The sequence below is a fragment of the Malus sylvestris genome, chromosome 16 (genome assembly GCF_916048215.2).
Source record: "Malus sylvestris chromosome 16, drMalSylv7.2, whole genome shotgun sequence".
NCBI classification, from domain to species: Eukaryota; Viridiplantae; Streptophyta; class Magnoliopsida; order Rosales; family Rosaceae; genus Malus; species Malus sylvestris.
Window position 1 is genome coordinate 23,177,678 of NC_062275.1, and position 18,647 is coordinate 23,196,324.

The window sequence follows — 18,647 nt, forward strand, 5'->3', positions numbered from 1 at the left end:
AAGGAGAACGAACTTCTCCAACAGCATCTGACTTCGAAGCAGGTCAAGTTAATCACCAATTACTTGTGCTAAATAAGCCATTTAAAATTCAATGGAAGAAACTTAATGTTGACATCGAAGCCATAGAAAGTATTCCCCGTAGAGACATTTTCCGTAATAAGTATACAAAAGAACAAAAATTGGACATTTACAACAAGTGGACCAATTTCATGAAAAAGCACAGGTTTGAAGTATTTTTCTTCGATTTTGTTGAAAAGTATTATGAACCTGAAAACAAATTAGAGATCATCACCAAAGAAAATTGGGTTAAAGAAGACAAAACCTTAGTTTCCTCTAGTCATCCCCCACAAGAAACCATTTTAATTTCCACTGCAAACACACAAGTACCAGCCACTCCTTTTAAACTTCCAAAAGAAGATGCAGGAGTTAAGCCAGTCATTTCACAAAACAATTTCACAAATCAAAAAATATAATAATCGCTTTGAAAAAAAATTCTACAAGTCAAAAAATAGACCAAATGTTAAAAGAGTTAAAGCAAGAAAAAACAGTCAATGTTTTACAACATCCAAATGAGTCTCATGTAGAAACAATTTCTACAATATGGGATTCAGAAAATGAAACTGAAACCAATTCCATTAGGCAAGTAGAACAAGCCTTTCAAAATCTTGAGCTCAAACGTATCACAAATAAAAGAATCAATCCAACATATCTTACCAAAAATTGGTATCCAAGACCAACACCTCCAAATATTCAGTTTGAAGAACGAAACATCCAAAACCAATTCTCAGTCTCGGCTGATAAACTCTATGAATGAAATATAGATGGTTTATCAGAACAAGAACTTTTAAACAAATGACAACACGTCTCTATGGTTGCTAATAATTATATTACCAATCATAATCTTAGTTAAACACAAGTTGTCGACCTCTTGGTCACTAGATTAACAGGAATGCTTCATTCCTGGTGGGAGAAGCATCTCATTGAACAATCAAGAAATGAAATAAAAAATGCAGTTAAAAAGATGAAGAAGGAATCCTTATATTTGATGAGCATATAAGACAAGGAGTCCTAGATGCAGTCAACACCTTACTCTTTATCATCTTTGAACATTTTATAGGAACATCCAGTAATGTCACCTCTAGAATTCATGACCTACTTAGCAATTTAAGATGTCCAACCTTAAGTGATTTTAGGTGGTACAAAGACGTCTTCATGTCCAGAGTCATGCTTAGAGATGATAGTAATCAACCATTTTGGAAAGAAAAATTTATTAATGGATTACCAAACCTTTTTGTCCATAAAATTAGAAATGTTTTAGTTAATGAATAAGGTATCATACCATATCATACCCTTACTTATGGAAATATTATTAATATTATCTAGAAGGAAGGATTGAAAATGTGTATTGATATGAAAATTTCAAAACAAGTCAATAAAGACAAATCCATAGCCAAATACAAATTAGGGACATTCTATGAACAATATGGATTACCTCCCATTACTCCATCCAACAAAAAGAAAAAATCACAAGTCTACAATAAATAACCTAATAGGTATTCAAGTAGACAAAACCCCAGATATAACATATACAAATCCAAATCAAAAACTTTAAAACTAATAAATTTTATGAAAACCCCAGGTCTAATAAATGGAAAAGAAAACCCTCAGAAACATTTCACTCCAAAAAACAAGAACAAAAAGTAAAATGCTACAAGTGTGGCAAATTTGGTCATTATGCAAATAAATGTCATGTCAAGAAAACAGTCAACCAACTGAAGATCTCTAAGGAAGAAAATATTCAATTAATCCAAGTCTTAAAATTAAAGGACACAGACCATAGTCAATCTGAGAATGATTTCATCTTCCTCCAATAATTCTTCAAGTAGTCTTTCATCCCCAAATATTAAGATAGAATGTACTGATACTTGTTGTAACAAGATTTCAGTCCTCAATAAACAAAAAGAACAAGAAGATCTTCTTATAGAATTAATCAGTAAGGTCGATGACCTGGAATTAAAATCATTTTATTTAAAGAAACACAAAAAAACTAGTCTCTCAGGAAGAAACTAGTACTAGTCAACCCCAGTCATCACAAAAAATCAGTCTAAGCACAACTTTGGAACGATTCAACAAATCCAAGAAGGAAATCACAGTGAAAGACTTACAGAGAGAAGTCAATAAAATCAAAGATGAAATTAGGTTTCTCAAATTAGAAAACCTAGAAATTCTTGCACATCTCAATAGAGTTCAAACATAAATGATTGTCAACAACAATGATGAAGAACATAGTAGTTCTTCTTCAAGTCACAATTCAGATTCCCAGTCTGAAGAAACATCATCAAAAAAATTTAATTTTAGGATTATTAGACAAGATAAGAATCTAGAAATGGTATTCTAAAATCAAAATAAATACTGAGGATTTTCACTTAGAAACAATTGCTTTGATTGACTCAGGAGCAGACTTGAATTGTATTCAAGAATGACTAATTCCTACTAAGTATTTTCATAAATCAACAGAAATACTTAGTGTTGCAAACCAGTCGCCAATTCAATTAAAATATGAAATTTCAAAAGCCCATGTTTGTCAAAACAATGTTTGTTTTAAAACCCCTTTTGTTTTAATCAGAAATATCTCAGATCCAGTCATTTTAGGTCTTCCTTTCATAGCCCTTCTATATCCTTTTAAGGTTCACCATAATCGTATAACTACCCAAATGTTTGGACAGAAAATTGTCTTTGAGTTCCGCAAGGAAACAGACCTCAAAAAATTAAGACAATTACAAAAGAATAGCATCTCAAAAACCATCAATTTAGTCAGTAAGAAATCACAACAAATGAATTTCTTAAAAGAAGAAATTAATTACAAAAGAATTGAAGAACAATTAACAAATCAATCTTTGTTACAAAACATTGACAATTTTCAAAATAAACTTGTTAATGAAATATGTTCTGATATTCCCAATGCCTTTTGGCACCGAAAACAACACATTGTTAAACTTCCTTACAATAAGGATTTTGATGAAAAGTAAATCACCATGGTCATGCCCCGTTTTTTATGTTCAGAAGAATGTTGAATTAAAAAGAGGAACTCCCAGGTTAGTCATCAATTATAAACCTCTTAATGAAGTCTTGGAATGGATACAATATGCAATTCCTAACAAAAAAGATTTAATTAAGAGACTAAGTCAAGCTGTAATATTTTCAAAATTTGATATGAAGTCTAGATTTTGGCAAATCCGAATACATGAGGATGATAAATACAAAACATCATTTGTCACTCCTTTCGGTCATTATGAATGGAATGTAATGCCTTTCGGCTTTACAAATGCACCCAGTGAATTCCAAAATATCATGAATGAAATATTCAATCAATACAGTCATTTCTCAATTGTTTTTATTGATGATGTTCTTATTTATTCCAAATCGATAAATGAACATTGGAAACATTTGAATATGTTTGCTAGGATAATTAAGTCAAATGGATTGGTTTTCTCAACAATAAAGATTAAATTATTTCAGACCAAAATTAGGTTTTTCGGATACAATATCCACCAGTCTACCATTCAACCAATAGATAGAGCCATCCAATTTGCAGATAAGTTTCTAGATGAAATCACCGACAAAACCCAATTACAAAGATTTATAGGATCCTTAAATTATGTTGTAGAATTTTATCCCCATCTCAGACAACAATGCAAACCTTTATTTGATCGTCTCAAAGAAAATCCTTCACCTTGGTCTCATACTCATACTTCCATTGTCGAGCAAATCAAATACCATGTTAAAACCTTACCTTGTCTTGGCATTCCAACTCCCAATTCATTAAAAAATTGTTGAAACTAATGCCTCTGAAATTGGTTACAGAGGTATTCCCAAGCAGTCAGTCTCATCCGGATCTCCTAAACAAAATTGTTCGTTTTCATTCAGGAGTATGGAATCCAGCACAGAGTAATTATAGTACTATTAAAAAGAGATGTTGTCTATTGTATTATGCATTAGCAAATTTCAAGATGATTTATTAAATTAAAAATTTCTAGTCAGAGTCGATTGCAAATTTGCAAAACATGTTTTACAAAAAGATGTTCAAAACATTGCATCAAAACAGATTTTTGCACAATGGCAAGCCATATTAAGTATTTTTTATTTTGACATTGAATATATTAAAGGCAGCCAAAATTGCATTCCTGATTTCTTGACCAGAGAATTTGTGCAGGGGAAGAATGACGGACAAAAGAAATAATCAAAGGAGGCTTCCAGCCACCCTACCACCACCACCGCCAGTAAAACAAGAATCAGGCCCAGATTCTTCATCGGCCTTAGCCATTACCAACCGATTCACTTCTTTAGGCTCCACAATAGGAAACCTCAGACCAAACTACCAAACACCACTACCAAATTACCAAACGGCATTAGTCAACCAATATGATCCTTATTCATCTCAGCCATACCATCCCTCATCGTCCCAATCAGCCAGCTATGCTAAAACATCCCTTTATGTCTAGAAAAACTCGAAGGAATACCTTTTTAGCACCCCTTCAATATTCACCAAGAACAAGCCCTTGAAAAAATAGTCAAAACAGTTTTTTCTCCCAATTTTCATTATCAGCCTACTAAATCATATAAAACTCTCAAATATTACAAAGCCATTCTCAGCGAGACTGAATCCATTTCAATTAAACCAATTTACAGCACAACCCATGAAAACAAAATCCTTTACCATTCTTTTTATATTGGAAAATTTTTAACTGAATCAGAATGGGGACTGCCCCTCTACTAGACAAAACCTCTTCATACCTATCATGTTCTTATCCCTAACAATCATTATAGTTATTTTGATTATATTCAAGCATGGACTAACATTTTCCTCAATCAAACAGAAGACTTTAGTCACTCATGGTTTATCAATTTTGACAAAAGTTTCAGATTAAATTTCCCAGCATGGTTTCCAAAATGATGGTCAGTTCATGGCCCGACAATCAGCCTTTTACCAGAAGAATTCATACAAGTCTTATCAGCTGGTTTCCAGCAAAAATTTGACAAAAGCCGATTCAATTACAGGATTACACTTTTCCCATTGTTCATGGCCAAGTACAAAGTCCCGTGGATAATGAAGTGGAATTATAAAGTCGAAACCAGTGAAGTCTACCGATCAAGATCAGTCAAGTGGTGGGATAAGTTCAATCATCAGAAGATCATCAATCTTGCCCTCTCAGAATTTCCCGTCGCTCCGGTTCCAGTCATCCCAGCATCTCAAGCTCCAGCTATTTCAGCACAACCAAAAATGGCATTGCCAATCATTCCAGAACAATCTCTTTCAGACATTAGTCCTTCATCATCCCTCAAATGAACAACCAAGTCATCTAAATCCACGAGTTCGAAGAAGAAAGAAAAATCATCTCAGCTTAAAGACTTAGCCCAACAGCTAATGGCAAAAGCAGCTTTACTCCACGATGAAGATTCAAAGTCTTCAGATGCATCATCACAACAACCAGCTAACTCAGCAAGTCAGAAAGCCAAGTGGGTAGACTATCAGGATTCCCAATACCCGTTTGAATTATAATTTACCCATGTGAATAAACAGTTGCTCAGCATGTGATTCCAATACGAAAAATGTCGACATCAACACTAAAAACAGTAACAATTATCAACCATCATTCTAGAAAAGACACTATTCATGAATAGTAAAATCACTTTTACTGTTCATACATCATGATATTCTCAATTATGTCTGTGTGATTCAACAGTCATCTGCTTTTAACATCTTTCCAACTCATAAGACAGTCGGGTTTCCCGCTTCAATTATCAACCATTTTCATTCTATTTAACAAGCAGCCTTGATCAAAGGAAAGAGGCTGAAACTTCTGTGTATTCTTCAACAACAGAACAGAAGCAAATATTCAGTTTGTAATTTCTCAATTTAAAAATTGTAAACACTTTTAATTTAAAATCAAGGATGCCTGCATGCACTAATATCCTTGTTTTCATTATATTTTGCTGACTTAATCGTCAGTAAATCAATTGTAAGTCGTTGTGTAAGTTTTCAATAAAATTTATTTCCAAGTATATCTGCATCACCACTTTGAATTCATTATTTTCATTATGAAGAATATTTTCATAACAATTGATTTCGAATGGCATAAAATTCTTACTCACAGTCAATTCATCGAGTATCTCAAATTCAAGGTAAACACCGATCAATCATTTGTTCAATTCTTTCTATTTGTTTATAACAGTTGGTTTCATGGCATTTTTAATCCTGATTATTTTCCACATCAAATTCCTCATGATTCAATTAATCATTCATTTTCCAGTTCATTCAATCCTAACCATCATTGTTGTTGGTATAATTGCCCTCATCGTTTTTATTATCACTAGTTCCACTCCATTTGGTATCAGAGCCAAGTGAGTGGTAATTTATTATCACTAGTTCTGCTCATCGTATATAGATATATATATATAAGGAAAGAGATCAGCGTCTTTCCCTGCAAAAAATAAAAAAAAAATTTAAAGCCTCCCAAACCCAGGCATTGCCGAGGAAGCCATGCTTCCCAAACACAGGTCATCAATGCCTATGTACTGAATCCTGATCACTAGAGGCAAGGTCAGCGCAACCAGGTTGCTTGCTCCCAAGATCGGCCCCTCATACTTGCAGAACCTGTCGGCTTTGGCTTCTCCTCCGCCTGCTTATTACTCAATCTGTAGTGTGATGGGGATCCATCATTCTTCCATGCCTTTCATGGCTGTTCACCAAATCCTCACTGACAAACACCCTGGGGAATAATGGTTTGCCGTTCACACCAATCCAAGCAATCAATTTCTAACTCGCAGCCCCAAATTGGTCTGCAACATTCGCATAAAAAAGGGTTTGTCGTTCCAAGACTCATTCTGGAAGAACATGTCTCGGCCCGGTGCTCGGCCTGAAATTGGAGGGGTCGCGCATCCGATTGGATGGCCCACTGCAGAGGCTCTAGAATTCACAGAGGAAGACGACGGTGTTTAAAGCCGTGGGTTTTGTTGTGAAAAAAATTGTTCAAGTTCATGCCCATTATATATTGAAGAAAGAAAATTCTCACAGAAGTCAAATCCTCCAAATTAGGAAAAAAAATATCCGATTCAGGAAAGCTTTTCAAGGGTGGCGTGTTTCCTCACACAAAATCAGGAATGAAGAGCTTAAAAAGCTTGAATTGTTCTTAAAACTAATTTTTAAGAACATTTCTTAGAAACAGTTTTTTTTTAGATTTAAAAAACGTGTTTGGCATTGAACTAAAAAACTATTTTTGAATCTAAAATTTTGAAAACTTGTTTGGTTTAACTCTTAAAAACAGTTTTTTTTTTTCAATTATGTATTTGTTTTAAGATATACAAAACATATAAAATTAAACCGTAAACTTATTATTTTGATATTCATGTGCTAATACAACACATATATGCTCGATAATCAAATTAAACTTCAAATCTCAGACAATAAATATGACATTAAAACATTCTAGAAAACCAATAAACTTTGTGACTAATTGTTATTGACGTAATCAAGCCACATTGATCCGGCTATGTGGTCTCTAACATCATTCATAACATTATAGTCATTCAAATGCATGTTTTCCCCTTCTTGATTTGTCCCCGAGCTTTCTTCATCTACCACATCAACATCATTGTCTTCAAATTGTTGAAACAATGTATCATTCCTTGATTGCATTCTAATGAAATTGTGCACAACACAACATGCAATGGGAATGCATCTTTGCTTCCTAATTGGATAATTTGGCATCAACTTTAGAATGGGAAAACGATTCTTAAGCACTCCAATGCATCGTTCAACAACATTACATAGTGATGAGTGCCTAAAGTTGAACAATTCCATTGCTCCTCTTGGACGTTTACCTCTTCCTCTAAAATCACGCAAGTGATAACACACTTTGTGATATGGTGCAAGAAACCCACTCATGTTGGCATAGCCGGAATCAACAACATAATATTTTCCTATTCCAAGAACAATGCATATAAGTATTTTACTTGAGCCAAATACAATAAGAAAAAAAAAATACAAGTAATTTGATATGTTTCAATGACTTCGTACCTTCTTTAGGCATTGGAAACCTATTCACTTCTCTTGTTATTGCATTCATCAACACTCTCGAGTCATTAGCCGTTCCTTCCTAAATGAACATGCCAACATAATACTTTGTATTACACTAACATTTCTACCTCAGTATGAAATTTGTTTCGATGAAGGAGTCCATGCACTGATATGTGTTCTATCAATAGCACCAATGCAATTCTACCATTTTATAGTTCAAATCATAACATGTTAGTACACAAAATATAGTTTACTTCAACCTAAGTTGTTATTCTAGAGCTTTAAACATGTATCTTTCTAGGTTTTATAGAAAAATAATGATCATGATCTAACTAAATAATAAAATGTACTTTATAAATATATTACCTAAAACCATGGGTCGTACTTCGGATTTCCCAAAATCTCAAAAGGTGTCGCATCTATATTTGGAGGTTGAATTAGATGAGTACCAAGTCGACATATTGCTTTGTGAACTCTGTTAAATTGTCTTGACACAATCTCTTTAGAATGTTGAAACATTTCAGCAATTACCCTATTCTGGATTGTATGACTAATAGTAAACAAGAATATGCATACGGCCTCTTCCACACAAATTGATCTATCATCTTGTAGAAAGTTCAATTCTCTCAATGTCGAGCACAAATTCTTGAACGTGCTTTTATCCATCCTTGAAATATCAAATAACCTATATGGATGTCCATTCAATAATTCTATCACATATTGGCAGCCTGAAAAATGTGAAGTCATGCATGGCTTTTTATTTAAACGTGAGTAATGGTCATAGAATCTTATAACTAAAAGCAACTCTCCAAGCGAATCATCCAAATCAGATGATGAATCACTTTCTGAACTTGAACCATTGTTGTCCACTTCATTTGAATCCATCCTATATAGACAAACAATTAATTATATTCTACAACTATCAAGTAATTAATAGCTAAACAAAGTGACAAGACAATACTATAAGATAATAACATAACATTAATCATATTACCAACACTAGTCATTTCCATACTCATTTAATTATAGTTCATCCTAAAGCAAAAGATCTCAAAACCAAACTCAAAAGCATATCCATAGTCATCTTACTAACCCTTATAATTAATTCTAAGCAAATTCATCATATTACCAACACACTAACTAACAACCAACTTACTAACTAACTATTCATTTTAGACTATTGAGCCATAATTTTTTCCTCAACTCAGACATCATCATAAACATCCTCCACCAATCCAAGCTAGTGAACTTCTCCAAAGCTTTCAAATAAGCAGTATCATCAACATCTTCCATGTTCTCAAGTACTTCCATACAATCTTCAATTGTACTTAACTATCTCAATAGGGAGGATACTTCCCTCTCTGTTTTACGCTTAACCTTTTCCAATGTAGCCTCAATCTTGGCATCAAGTGACTTTGCCCAAGCTGGAATACCTTCGTCCATTTTGGTTGACTTGGATGACTTTAACTTCGAGGAAAGATCATTTGGAGGGAAAAGAGCACAACGCTTGGTGCTGGTTCCTTCATGTCCCTCACTACAAGCCTTTGAACCACTTCCAATACTTTGTCTAATGTGTGCACCAGTGGTAAGAAACCCATCTTCTAACTCTCTCTTAGAATCAGAATTTGGAGGAGAATTGGCTGATGCATATTGCATTTGACCAGTTGCAGTGGTATTATTGAAAATTTGTCCAAGCACCTCATAATGAGAACACCCTTTGCTATAGAAATGGCTAGCAAACTTGTTTTTCTGTAAAATTTTATTATAGGTTGACCACACTTAGTAAATAATATTAAATAATGCATATCTATAAAGAAAATACATTATATAATACAATAAATACCTTAATATAAGCTACCCAAACTTCGTCCAATGCTTGAACAGTGTTTGCAATAGGGTCCCAACCCATCCCAGTATGATTAACAAGCTTGGCAAACTCACAATGAATCTTTCGCAACCGATTATATTTTTGCTTCAATTTTTCACGAGTGTATCTCTCATCATATTTGTCAAACACCTTCTTGTCAATCGCATCCCACTGATTCTTTCATAAAGTGTTGGTTTGCAAGCCTTTTTTTGTCTCTTCATACAACATACTAATAAAGTAGTCTTCAATAGGTTTTGGCCAATTAGCTTTATCATCACGGTCATTTTCAAAGTCCTTGTTTGACATCTCTTAGACACATACTAGAACAATGTAAACGGAAACATCGAAATTAATACAAAGCTAAAAGCTACATTCACTTATGAATGTACAAAACACATATATACTCAGTTCTATGTAGTATGTACTATATACTCAGTTTTCACGAACTAGATGATAAATAAATAGGCATTTTATGCATGCGAGAATATCAAACAAAATGAGAGTAGTGTGACCTAAGAGTAACTCATTTACCTCTTCCAATGACACAGGCATGACAATACGACTTCATGCAAGTTCCCAGTTGAAAAGACAAGAGTTAAAGGAAATCTCAAAAGAAAGGGGACATAGTTTTTGTATTGCAAAAGTCATACAAATTTACCAGAAAAATGAAATAGTTTTTGTATTGCAGAAGTCATACAAATTTACTAGAAAAATAAAAGATCAGAACTTTAAGTAGCATTCAGTTCTAATTAGCTAAATATGTAATTAACAAGAAGAATAAGGGCAATCTTAAGCCAACAAGTCTCCCGCTTTGAGAGGGACATAAACCCCCATGAATACTAGAAAAGATTGGAACTTTGCCTTCCTATTCATTGTTCTTCATTCACCAAATTAACCTTTAATTTGTAACAGATTAACAAATTTAAAAACCCATAATTTGCTTAGTTTTGTCTTAATCCAATATATGCCACCACCCTAAATAAAAATCTACACTAAAACAACATAAATGAAATTCAAATGGCATTTTCACGAACTAGACGATAATGATATCATTAGCAGCGATAAGAGGCTATGACACATTCCCAGTTGGTGACAACCTCTAAATTTCACTGGAATACTGTAAGCACAACTATAAAAATGGTGCCCCAATTTTTCAGATATAACGGTCAACTATAGCATTACCAAGGCAATCTAAGCTGCCAACCAAACTTAACTTCAATTCCCAAGCAATGTAAGATCCAAAGGAACCATGGTCCTTTTTAGAAACAGTTTACTAGCTATGAACCCCAGTTTCAGTGAACCCTCTCTTCTACTAATTTCATATAACGACACCACTACCAGCGGACTTGAACCAAAGCCATATTGGGAAAAATTTCAACATGACTACATTGTTCTTAAGGTACGATAACTTAACTCAATTGCACTTACAAGGCTACATACACACATAATGACCCCTATACCCTATACCTACATACACACATACCAAAACACACCACACCCAGATTTGCATCATATCCTTGTTTCTAACTCGATGGGAAATTTTCACAAACACCTAATACGCAAGCTCTAATAGCTTCACGGAACCAACTTTAATAGAAATATAGGAACCAAATTAACTTGCTAATATGCTATTCTAGACATCAATCCTTAACCTCTCTAAACATCACAACAAATTCTGTTCACAAATCAATCCTCATGGGCACATCAATTAGATTATATACATTGTACACAAATGAATCACACCAATTAGATAGATAAACGCAATTTCTCACAACCCAACAAACAAAACACATAAATCAACTTTCCCATCATTTCCTCCCTTTTCCAAGGAACCAAACAAAGCAGTAAGAGAAAGACCCATTACCTTGATCGTTCCTGGCAGAGAAGAGAATGGCCCAGTTTCATCCCCAATCAAGTACTCAGAGATTTGAGGCTTAAAGCTATTCATCGGAACCTTCAATACAGAGGAAGCTTCAATACAGAGATTTGGCAAAATGGCTTACCAAACAGGTTTTTTAACCTTACCAATTAAATTATTTTTGAGGTAAAAACTTTGGACTCAAACCAAATTTGCGTCTGAAACTTGAATGGAAAAGGAAGGGTCGTTCAATACAGAGGAAGCCAACAAAAAAAATAATAATCAAAAGGTGCCGTGTGTGTATATATGTACATATATGTATATGTTATATATATATACACGTGGATGGCACAAAGTAGTAGCTCAAGTCTAGCTTCAATTGGGTATTTCAAATCAAGCTAAATTCCTTGCCTATAAATATTAGGCACTCATTCAAAGAGAGGAGCAAAAGGAAGTAAGTCGAAACTTCGGACATCCATAACTCTTTCAAACATCCAAACAATCGTGTTCTTCAAGCTCGTGGAGAATCAACAAGCACAAATAATACATGTGTCGATTCATCCCCAACAAAGCCGAAGACCACGCACCACGTGAAACTCCTCGTGGTCCCATTTCATTCAAGATTAAGCCTAAACCACCCTTGAAGAAATGACAAGTCTGATTCAAGATCAAGTGTCAACCACCCTTGGATCAAATTCGACTCCAAAGAAATATAGCAAAGCCAAACCTTTGGAGGAAACCATAAAGCTCTTTGTCCAAAGAAAACACGCATGTTCTTCACCAAGCTCACAAAGAATCAACAAGCACAACTACACGTGTCGATTCAACCCTAACAAAGCCGAAAACCACTCGCCACGTGAAGCTCCTTGTGGTCCATTTCATTCAAGATCAAGCTTTGACGGTCCTTGAAGAAATCACAAGTCTGATTCAAGGTCCAATGTCCATCACCTTTGAATCAAATACGACTCCAGAGATATGAAGTGAATTTGAACCTTTGGATGAAAACTAGAAAGCTCTCTAGCCAAAGAAAATATTCGTGTTCTACATCAAGCTCGTGGAAAATGAACAAGAACAACAAATATGTGCCAGTTCATCCACACAAAAGCTAAAGACCACCCACCACGTGAAGCTCTTTGTGATCCCATTTCATTCAAGATCAAGCCTCAACGACTCTTAAAGAAATCACAAGTCTGATTCAAGATCAAGTGTCCACCACCCTTGAATCAAAGTCGACTCTAGAGAAATGAAGTAAATTAAAACCTTTGTGGCGAACGAAAAAGCTCTCTGGGTAAAGCAAACACTTGTGTTCTTCATCAAGCTTGTGCAAAATCAACAAGCACAACAAATATGTGTCGATTAATTCCCAACAAAGCCAAAGATCATCAACCATGTGACATTACTTGTGGTCATTACTTGTGGTCCTGATTGTTCAAGAACAAGCCTCGACGGCAACCCTTGAAAAAATCACAAATCCGATTCAAGTGCACCACCTTTGATCAAATTTGACTTCAGAAAGCTCTCTGGCCAAAACAAACACTCGTGTTCTTCATCAAGCTTGTGGAGAGTCAACAAGCACAACAAGCACGTGCCGATTCACCCACTAACAAAACCATGTGAAACCGCTCGTGGTCCATTTCATTCAAGACCAGGCCTTGACGGCCTTTGAAGAAACCTCCAGCCCAATTCAAGACCAAGCCTCAACAGCCCTTGAAGAAATTGGCAGCCCAATTCAAGACCAAGCCTCAACGGCCCAATTCAAGACCAAGCCTCGACGGCCCTAGAAAAAATTTCCAACCCAATTCAAAATCAAGCTTCAACGACCCTTAAATTGACATCTACATTGAAGGATTTCAAAGCATAGTGGTTAAAGTACATTCACTATGCAAAGGGACTTCAAAACACATCTTCTACACGTGACAAGCACTTGTATAGGATGCGCCTTGAAGTGGGGGCATTTGTAGACATCAAAATTTCGATGAAATAAATGTTCAATTGTTCACCAACGCATTAAAGCTTTGACAGGCCAGGGCATACACGGCATGCACCATGTGTCTCACAAATCGTATACATGGATGTGACTCGTCAAAATCGGACGAGTCATCAAGAAGGACACGTGTCAACTTTTGGCGGAAATGAATTATTTGATTTTAATTTAATTAAATCAAATATTAATTGATGAAGACAAATCATGAGCCGGCCCATAAATCGAGTCCTAGTTCTTTCATCAATTAATCAAGCCCACAATCAAGGCCAAATCCATCTATGGGCAAGGCTTGAAGAGTCTATAAATAGGAGGCTCTAAGACAAAGAAAAGGGGTCCAAAAATCATTTCACGCCCAGACGCTGAAGCTTTGAAATACTGAAGCTCTCAAGCACTCAAACCTCCCAAACACTCAAACACTCAAGAAGACTTGAGAAATCCTTCGTGTTCTTCGTCAAAACCCGTGAAGAACCACCAAGCATCCCTACACATGGTGGTTCTCCACTGCCAAGAGCCAAAACCTTGCGGCATTCGTTCATCCAAGATCAAGTCATCGCGACCCTTGATTCGACAACACAACACATCTACACATTTCAAAGATTGAATCAGAGGATCAAGTTGTAAAGAGATTGTAGCTCTACAAGTTCATTAATACAAATTTATTTTGTATAAGTGTTCTTGTCTCATTTGTCACAAGATTTTTGTGTTTACAATATTTTCAACTTTATTATCTAATTTTATTGTTTTCCTCCAACAGTAGAAGATAGAATGGTTCCATTTTGCCTGTGTTGGTCTGAAAGATAAACCGAGAGGAAAGTGATATTGCACAGATTGTGCTGCTTTGAAAAATCACCGGAAGGGGAGTTCCGGTCAAATGACCTCTTTAGTCTTCAGTAGTTTGCATATAAGTTATATGACCTTTCTAGTCTCCAGCCATTGCTAATTGGTTTTTAAACGGCCCAACTTCAAAAGTATAAACAGCTCCGCTGAAATGCATGTGAGATAGCCTAAAGGAATATATATGAATGTCCACTACATAGAAAGCACAATGTACGAATAAGGAACATAAAGTGTTTTGACCAAAAGATTTTCTAGATCTCAAAGCAAATATATGTGATGACCTCCACGAAAGAAATCATTAACATCATGAAACATGGATAAATAACAAAATCAGAAGGTCATCTTTATTTCTCAACTTAATTATTTCTCAATGTGGCCACGTAAACTGCAACTCCAACCTCTTATGCACCTCGATGAATAGATACAAGCCATCCCGTTTCACACGCCAAGCGCATTAGTTTCTAGCACATCTAGTGGCATCTCTTTTAGCATTGAAGATGTCGAAATGCCCCTTTATGATACCCCAACTCATATCACAAGATCAAACAGCAGTAGTGTTAATGTAGACGGTCCAGCTGTTGTCATTAAAAAAATGGGATCGAATGAGTGCTCGGATCTATGCCTGCAGCTTGACACTGAACATTCAGGTTGGTGTTTCGAGCCAAGTCATTAAAAACGGTTACCCGATAATCAGCCATTGAGCTGCAGATGGACAATGAGAGCATAAGACGGAAAAAGACTGCTACGATGTTCATGTTGGTATTTTTCAGAACCTTGATGAAGATGGTTGATCAGATGGTGGTTGATATAATTTCATGCTTTAGTTTCCCTTAAATAGAAAAAGTTGGGTGAGATAAACCAATCGAGATGGTATCTGTGTTGTGTTGGACGTCCCTCATTAAAGGCTCGTTTGGATGTGCTTTTAGAATGACTAAAAGTGCTTTTAGAAAAAAATGTTATAGGTTTCAAAAGCACTTAAAGTGCTTTCTGCCAGAAGCACCAGTTATGTGCTTCTTCCAAGAAGCACTTTAAGTGCTTTTTCAGGATTCACTTGCACTTTTACTAAAGATTGGTTCTAAAAGCATTTTCACCAAAAGCGCTTTCAATGATTTTAAAAGCACATCCAAATAAGTTATAAGTGTAGGTATTTGGACCTACAAGGTCTGGCAGTCTCTGCACGACACGAAAATAACAGGTTTCGGGTCAACACGATAACTTATCGGGTTATTATCGGCTGACCCGTTAAGAACCCGTGTATACATGCGGGTAACACGTGGGTCGCTCGTTTCGACCCGTTCAGAAAAAATTTATTTTGATAATTTTAAAGTCTAATTACTAAAAGATCTATTATAAAATACAATAGCCATATTAATATATACAATATATTCTATATATAAATATATAGTTTTGTATTATTATTCTATATAAGTTTTAAAAAAAAAATTTAGTCATTATTTATTTTTATTATGATAGTTCCTTCTTATCATTACTATGCTTAGCTCGACACCAGTATGAACCACATTGAGTTATGTTGCATAATTTGAATATATAATAGGATAAATAATCCTTTATAAAAAAAATAGAGGATAAATAATGACTCAAAGGCCTAAGAATGAAAGAAAAAGAAATTAGTTAGCCTGATGTAATATAGATTATACAAATAATGACCAAAAAAAAAAAACCAAATAAGAAACAAAATAAAAAATAAAATGTATTATAACGTACGTAACTGGTATCAATATAATTAAAATCTTTTGACATTCATCCCATTAATACGTATATTTGAACGCCCAAAAATAGACTAATCGTATAAAGGGCAATAAAAATTTTTTGCAAAGAACAAGCTTTAAAAATATATGTTGGCTCATCATCACACAAAAAAAAAGTTACTTATTTGGATCAAAATGAACTACAATCTATAAACAAAACCTTCAGGACTAAACGTAATAATTGAGTGCGACAATGGTCTTAAATCTAATTAAAACAAAATCTCCTAATTGATGCGACTTACCATAAAAGTTGAGAACTTATACATGCATACTTTTGGCTGGCCATGTGAAAGGGATAACAACACAAGTTCTTGATGGATAATAAAACCATGAAATTCTAGTGTAAAAAAAGGGAATTCTAAACATACGTGAACCTTGTTTTTGTACTGCCAAATATATCTCACTATCTATATGTATCATCCTTGTCTGATTCCTATAAGATCATGAAACTCCATGGATATTGATTCATTAGGCTTCGTTTGCCACAAATGATTGAATTGAAATGGATAAGACATTATCTTTAAGGTACGTTAAAAGAAAGAAATGAAAAAATTCTAATCAACTTAATGGGAGCACAGGAGATGGATTACTAAAGAACAAAATGATGGAGGATTTAAATGATAAGTTTTCTTCATGTCTAATCAACTTAATGGGAGCAGGAAATGGATAAGACATTTCAATCCTTCTCAAAATGATGGAGGATTTAAAGGATAAGTTTTCTTCCTGTTTAATTCTCTCAATCTCTTGTCACTAAGTTTTCTTCATGAATTTGAACTACATTATTGCTAACATATTGTGAGACTTAGCTACACTCTTATACCCCTTTATGTAGATAATATCGTTTGTTAAATAAATAAATAAAATAAAAAGTAAAAATTCTCTCAATCTCTTAAAAATGAAAATTGTCTCCTCAATCTTCAAGATGCGCTGAATGTATTGGACTATTCATTTCAATTCATTCCTCCATACCAAACGAGACCTAAAATACCATATAGGATATACCAAAATTTATTCTTTACGAGAAAAAGATTGCATCCTTTTGCTATAAAAACGGATAGCTAGAATGAAATATACTACATCAAAACACATTGAGAATTAGTGAAATGAAAGGAACAATATTACGCCAGTTCATCTATTCTCTACTCTTTCTTGCCTTCTCCATTTGCCCTAGTACCTCGGATATATTCCCTGGGAAGAAGCACTTTGTGCGCGTTGTCAACGATCTCGATGCTAAACGACTGGACGTGCATTGTTATTCTGCAGACGATGTAATTGATCGCACTCTTTCTACCAAGGGAGAACAGCTTGAATTTGAATTTCGTTCTGTAGTTAACACCTATTGGAATTGTAGCATGAACTCCGTGGTTGGCCATGTCGAAATTGAAGCATATATTTCTGAGGATCCACTTATTGAAGAGTGTGGGGGAGTCCATTGCATATGGAATGTTAGAGAGGATGGAATATACTTGTACAGAATCAAGCATAGCGATTATGTCAAAAAGTACGACTGGATACCAAAGCCGTTGCGCGTCCGTTCTATAAAGAGAAATGTCAGGCCTTGAGCTCCTATTGTAATCCAAAGAAATATAATAAAGTCATGTGCTTTTGTTTAGTTTCTTCTTACTTTCTGTGTTATATATTGTTGATCCTGAAAACGACCAAGCCTACGTGGCACGCAAGTCGAGTAATTAATAAGCTAACTACGTCCTGCAGTTGTGTATAGGGCGTGCCAACTCGACGGTCGAGCTCGGCCGGTGAGTAAAATGTGTTGATGTTGCGTTGGGCGCACTGCTGACTTCTTGATCTTGTGACTGCAACCGAGGAAGGAACACGTCTCGGCCTTCAGGTTCTAGAGCCTAAAGGCAAGGCTGCTAGTTCTGAGAAGTTCACAAATCGTCGGCGCTGAATTCGGTTACAGTGATTATATTCGTAAAAGTATAAGCATGCCGAATCGACACCAAACTATATGGGCACAAGTACTCAAAGAAAATGTGCATCTTAATCGTAAACGTAGTTCGGTTGTTAGAATGTCAAACTCTAAATCCCACTTGTGAGTATCAAATCATAAAACAACTCGGCGTTCGATGCGCCGACCCCAGTAATCCGGAACACCTCACCTCGTCGAGAAGGCTAATGAGATGACCTCTGCCAATAAGGATTCGAAAATCCTTCTAGATCGAGACTTGGATAGATAATCAGTCGTCCTCGACACAGTGCTGTTTATCCAAACTGAAGATGCTTCATGGTCCACTGAT

At 35.2% G+C, this 18,647-nt stretch overlaps 2 protein-coding genes and 1 pseudogene across 2 annotated transcripts; 2 read left to right on the forward strand and 1 right to left on the reverse strand.

The window, feature by feature from the left end:
- LOC126609217 (PHD finger protein ING1-like) overlaps positions 1 to 14,726 on the forward strand; it is an 81,944-nt pseudogene extending 67,218 nt beyond the window's left edge.
- Positions 7,402 to 11,897, reverse strand: LOC126606988 (uncharacterized). The gene is made up of 3 exons (XM_050274402.1): positions 11,809 to 11,897; positions 8,078 to 8,156; positions 7,402 to 7,980 (listed from the first exon to the last, which is right to left on the reverse strand). Exons 1-3 carry the CDS (start codon positions 11,890 to 11,892, stop codon positions 7,511 to 7,513), a joined length of 633 nt encoding a protein of 210 aa, XP_050130359.1. The 5' UTR covers positions 11,893 to 11,897; the 3' UTR covers positions 7,402 to 7,510.
- A 2,769-nt stretch (positions 14,727 to 17,495) lies between the features above and the next one.
- On the forward strand, positions 17,496 to 17,954 carry LOC126609218 (S-protein homolog 1-like). Its single transcript, XM_050277199.1, has one exon. It carries the CDS (start codon positions 17,496 to 17,498, stop codon positions 17,952 to 17,954), a length of 459 nt encoding a protein of 152 aa, XP_050133156.1.
- The last annotated feature ends 693 nt before the right edge of the window (positions 17,955 to 18,647 follow it).

What these genes read in the sequence shown, in the direction of transcription:
- LOC126606988 (XM_050274402.1), bottom strand. Translation starts at nt 11,892, where the DNA reads ATGAATAGCTTTAAGCCTCAAATCTCTGAGTACTTGATTGGGGATGAA. An exon ending in CTCTGCCAGGAACGATCAAG is followed by an intron (nt 8,157 to 11,808) that starts GTAATGGGTCTT and finishes ATGTTCATTTAG; the next exon opens with GAAGGAACGGCTAATGACTC. An exon ending in GTTTCCAATGCCTAAAGAAG is followed by an intron (nt 7,981 to 8,077) that starts GTACGAAGTCAT and finishes TTCTTGGAATAG; the next exon opens with GAAAATATTATGTTGTTGAT.
- LOC126609218 (XM_050277199.1), top strand. Translation starts at nt 17,496, where the DNA reads ATGAAAGGAACAATATTACGCCAGTTCATCTATTCTCTACTCTTTCTT.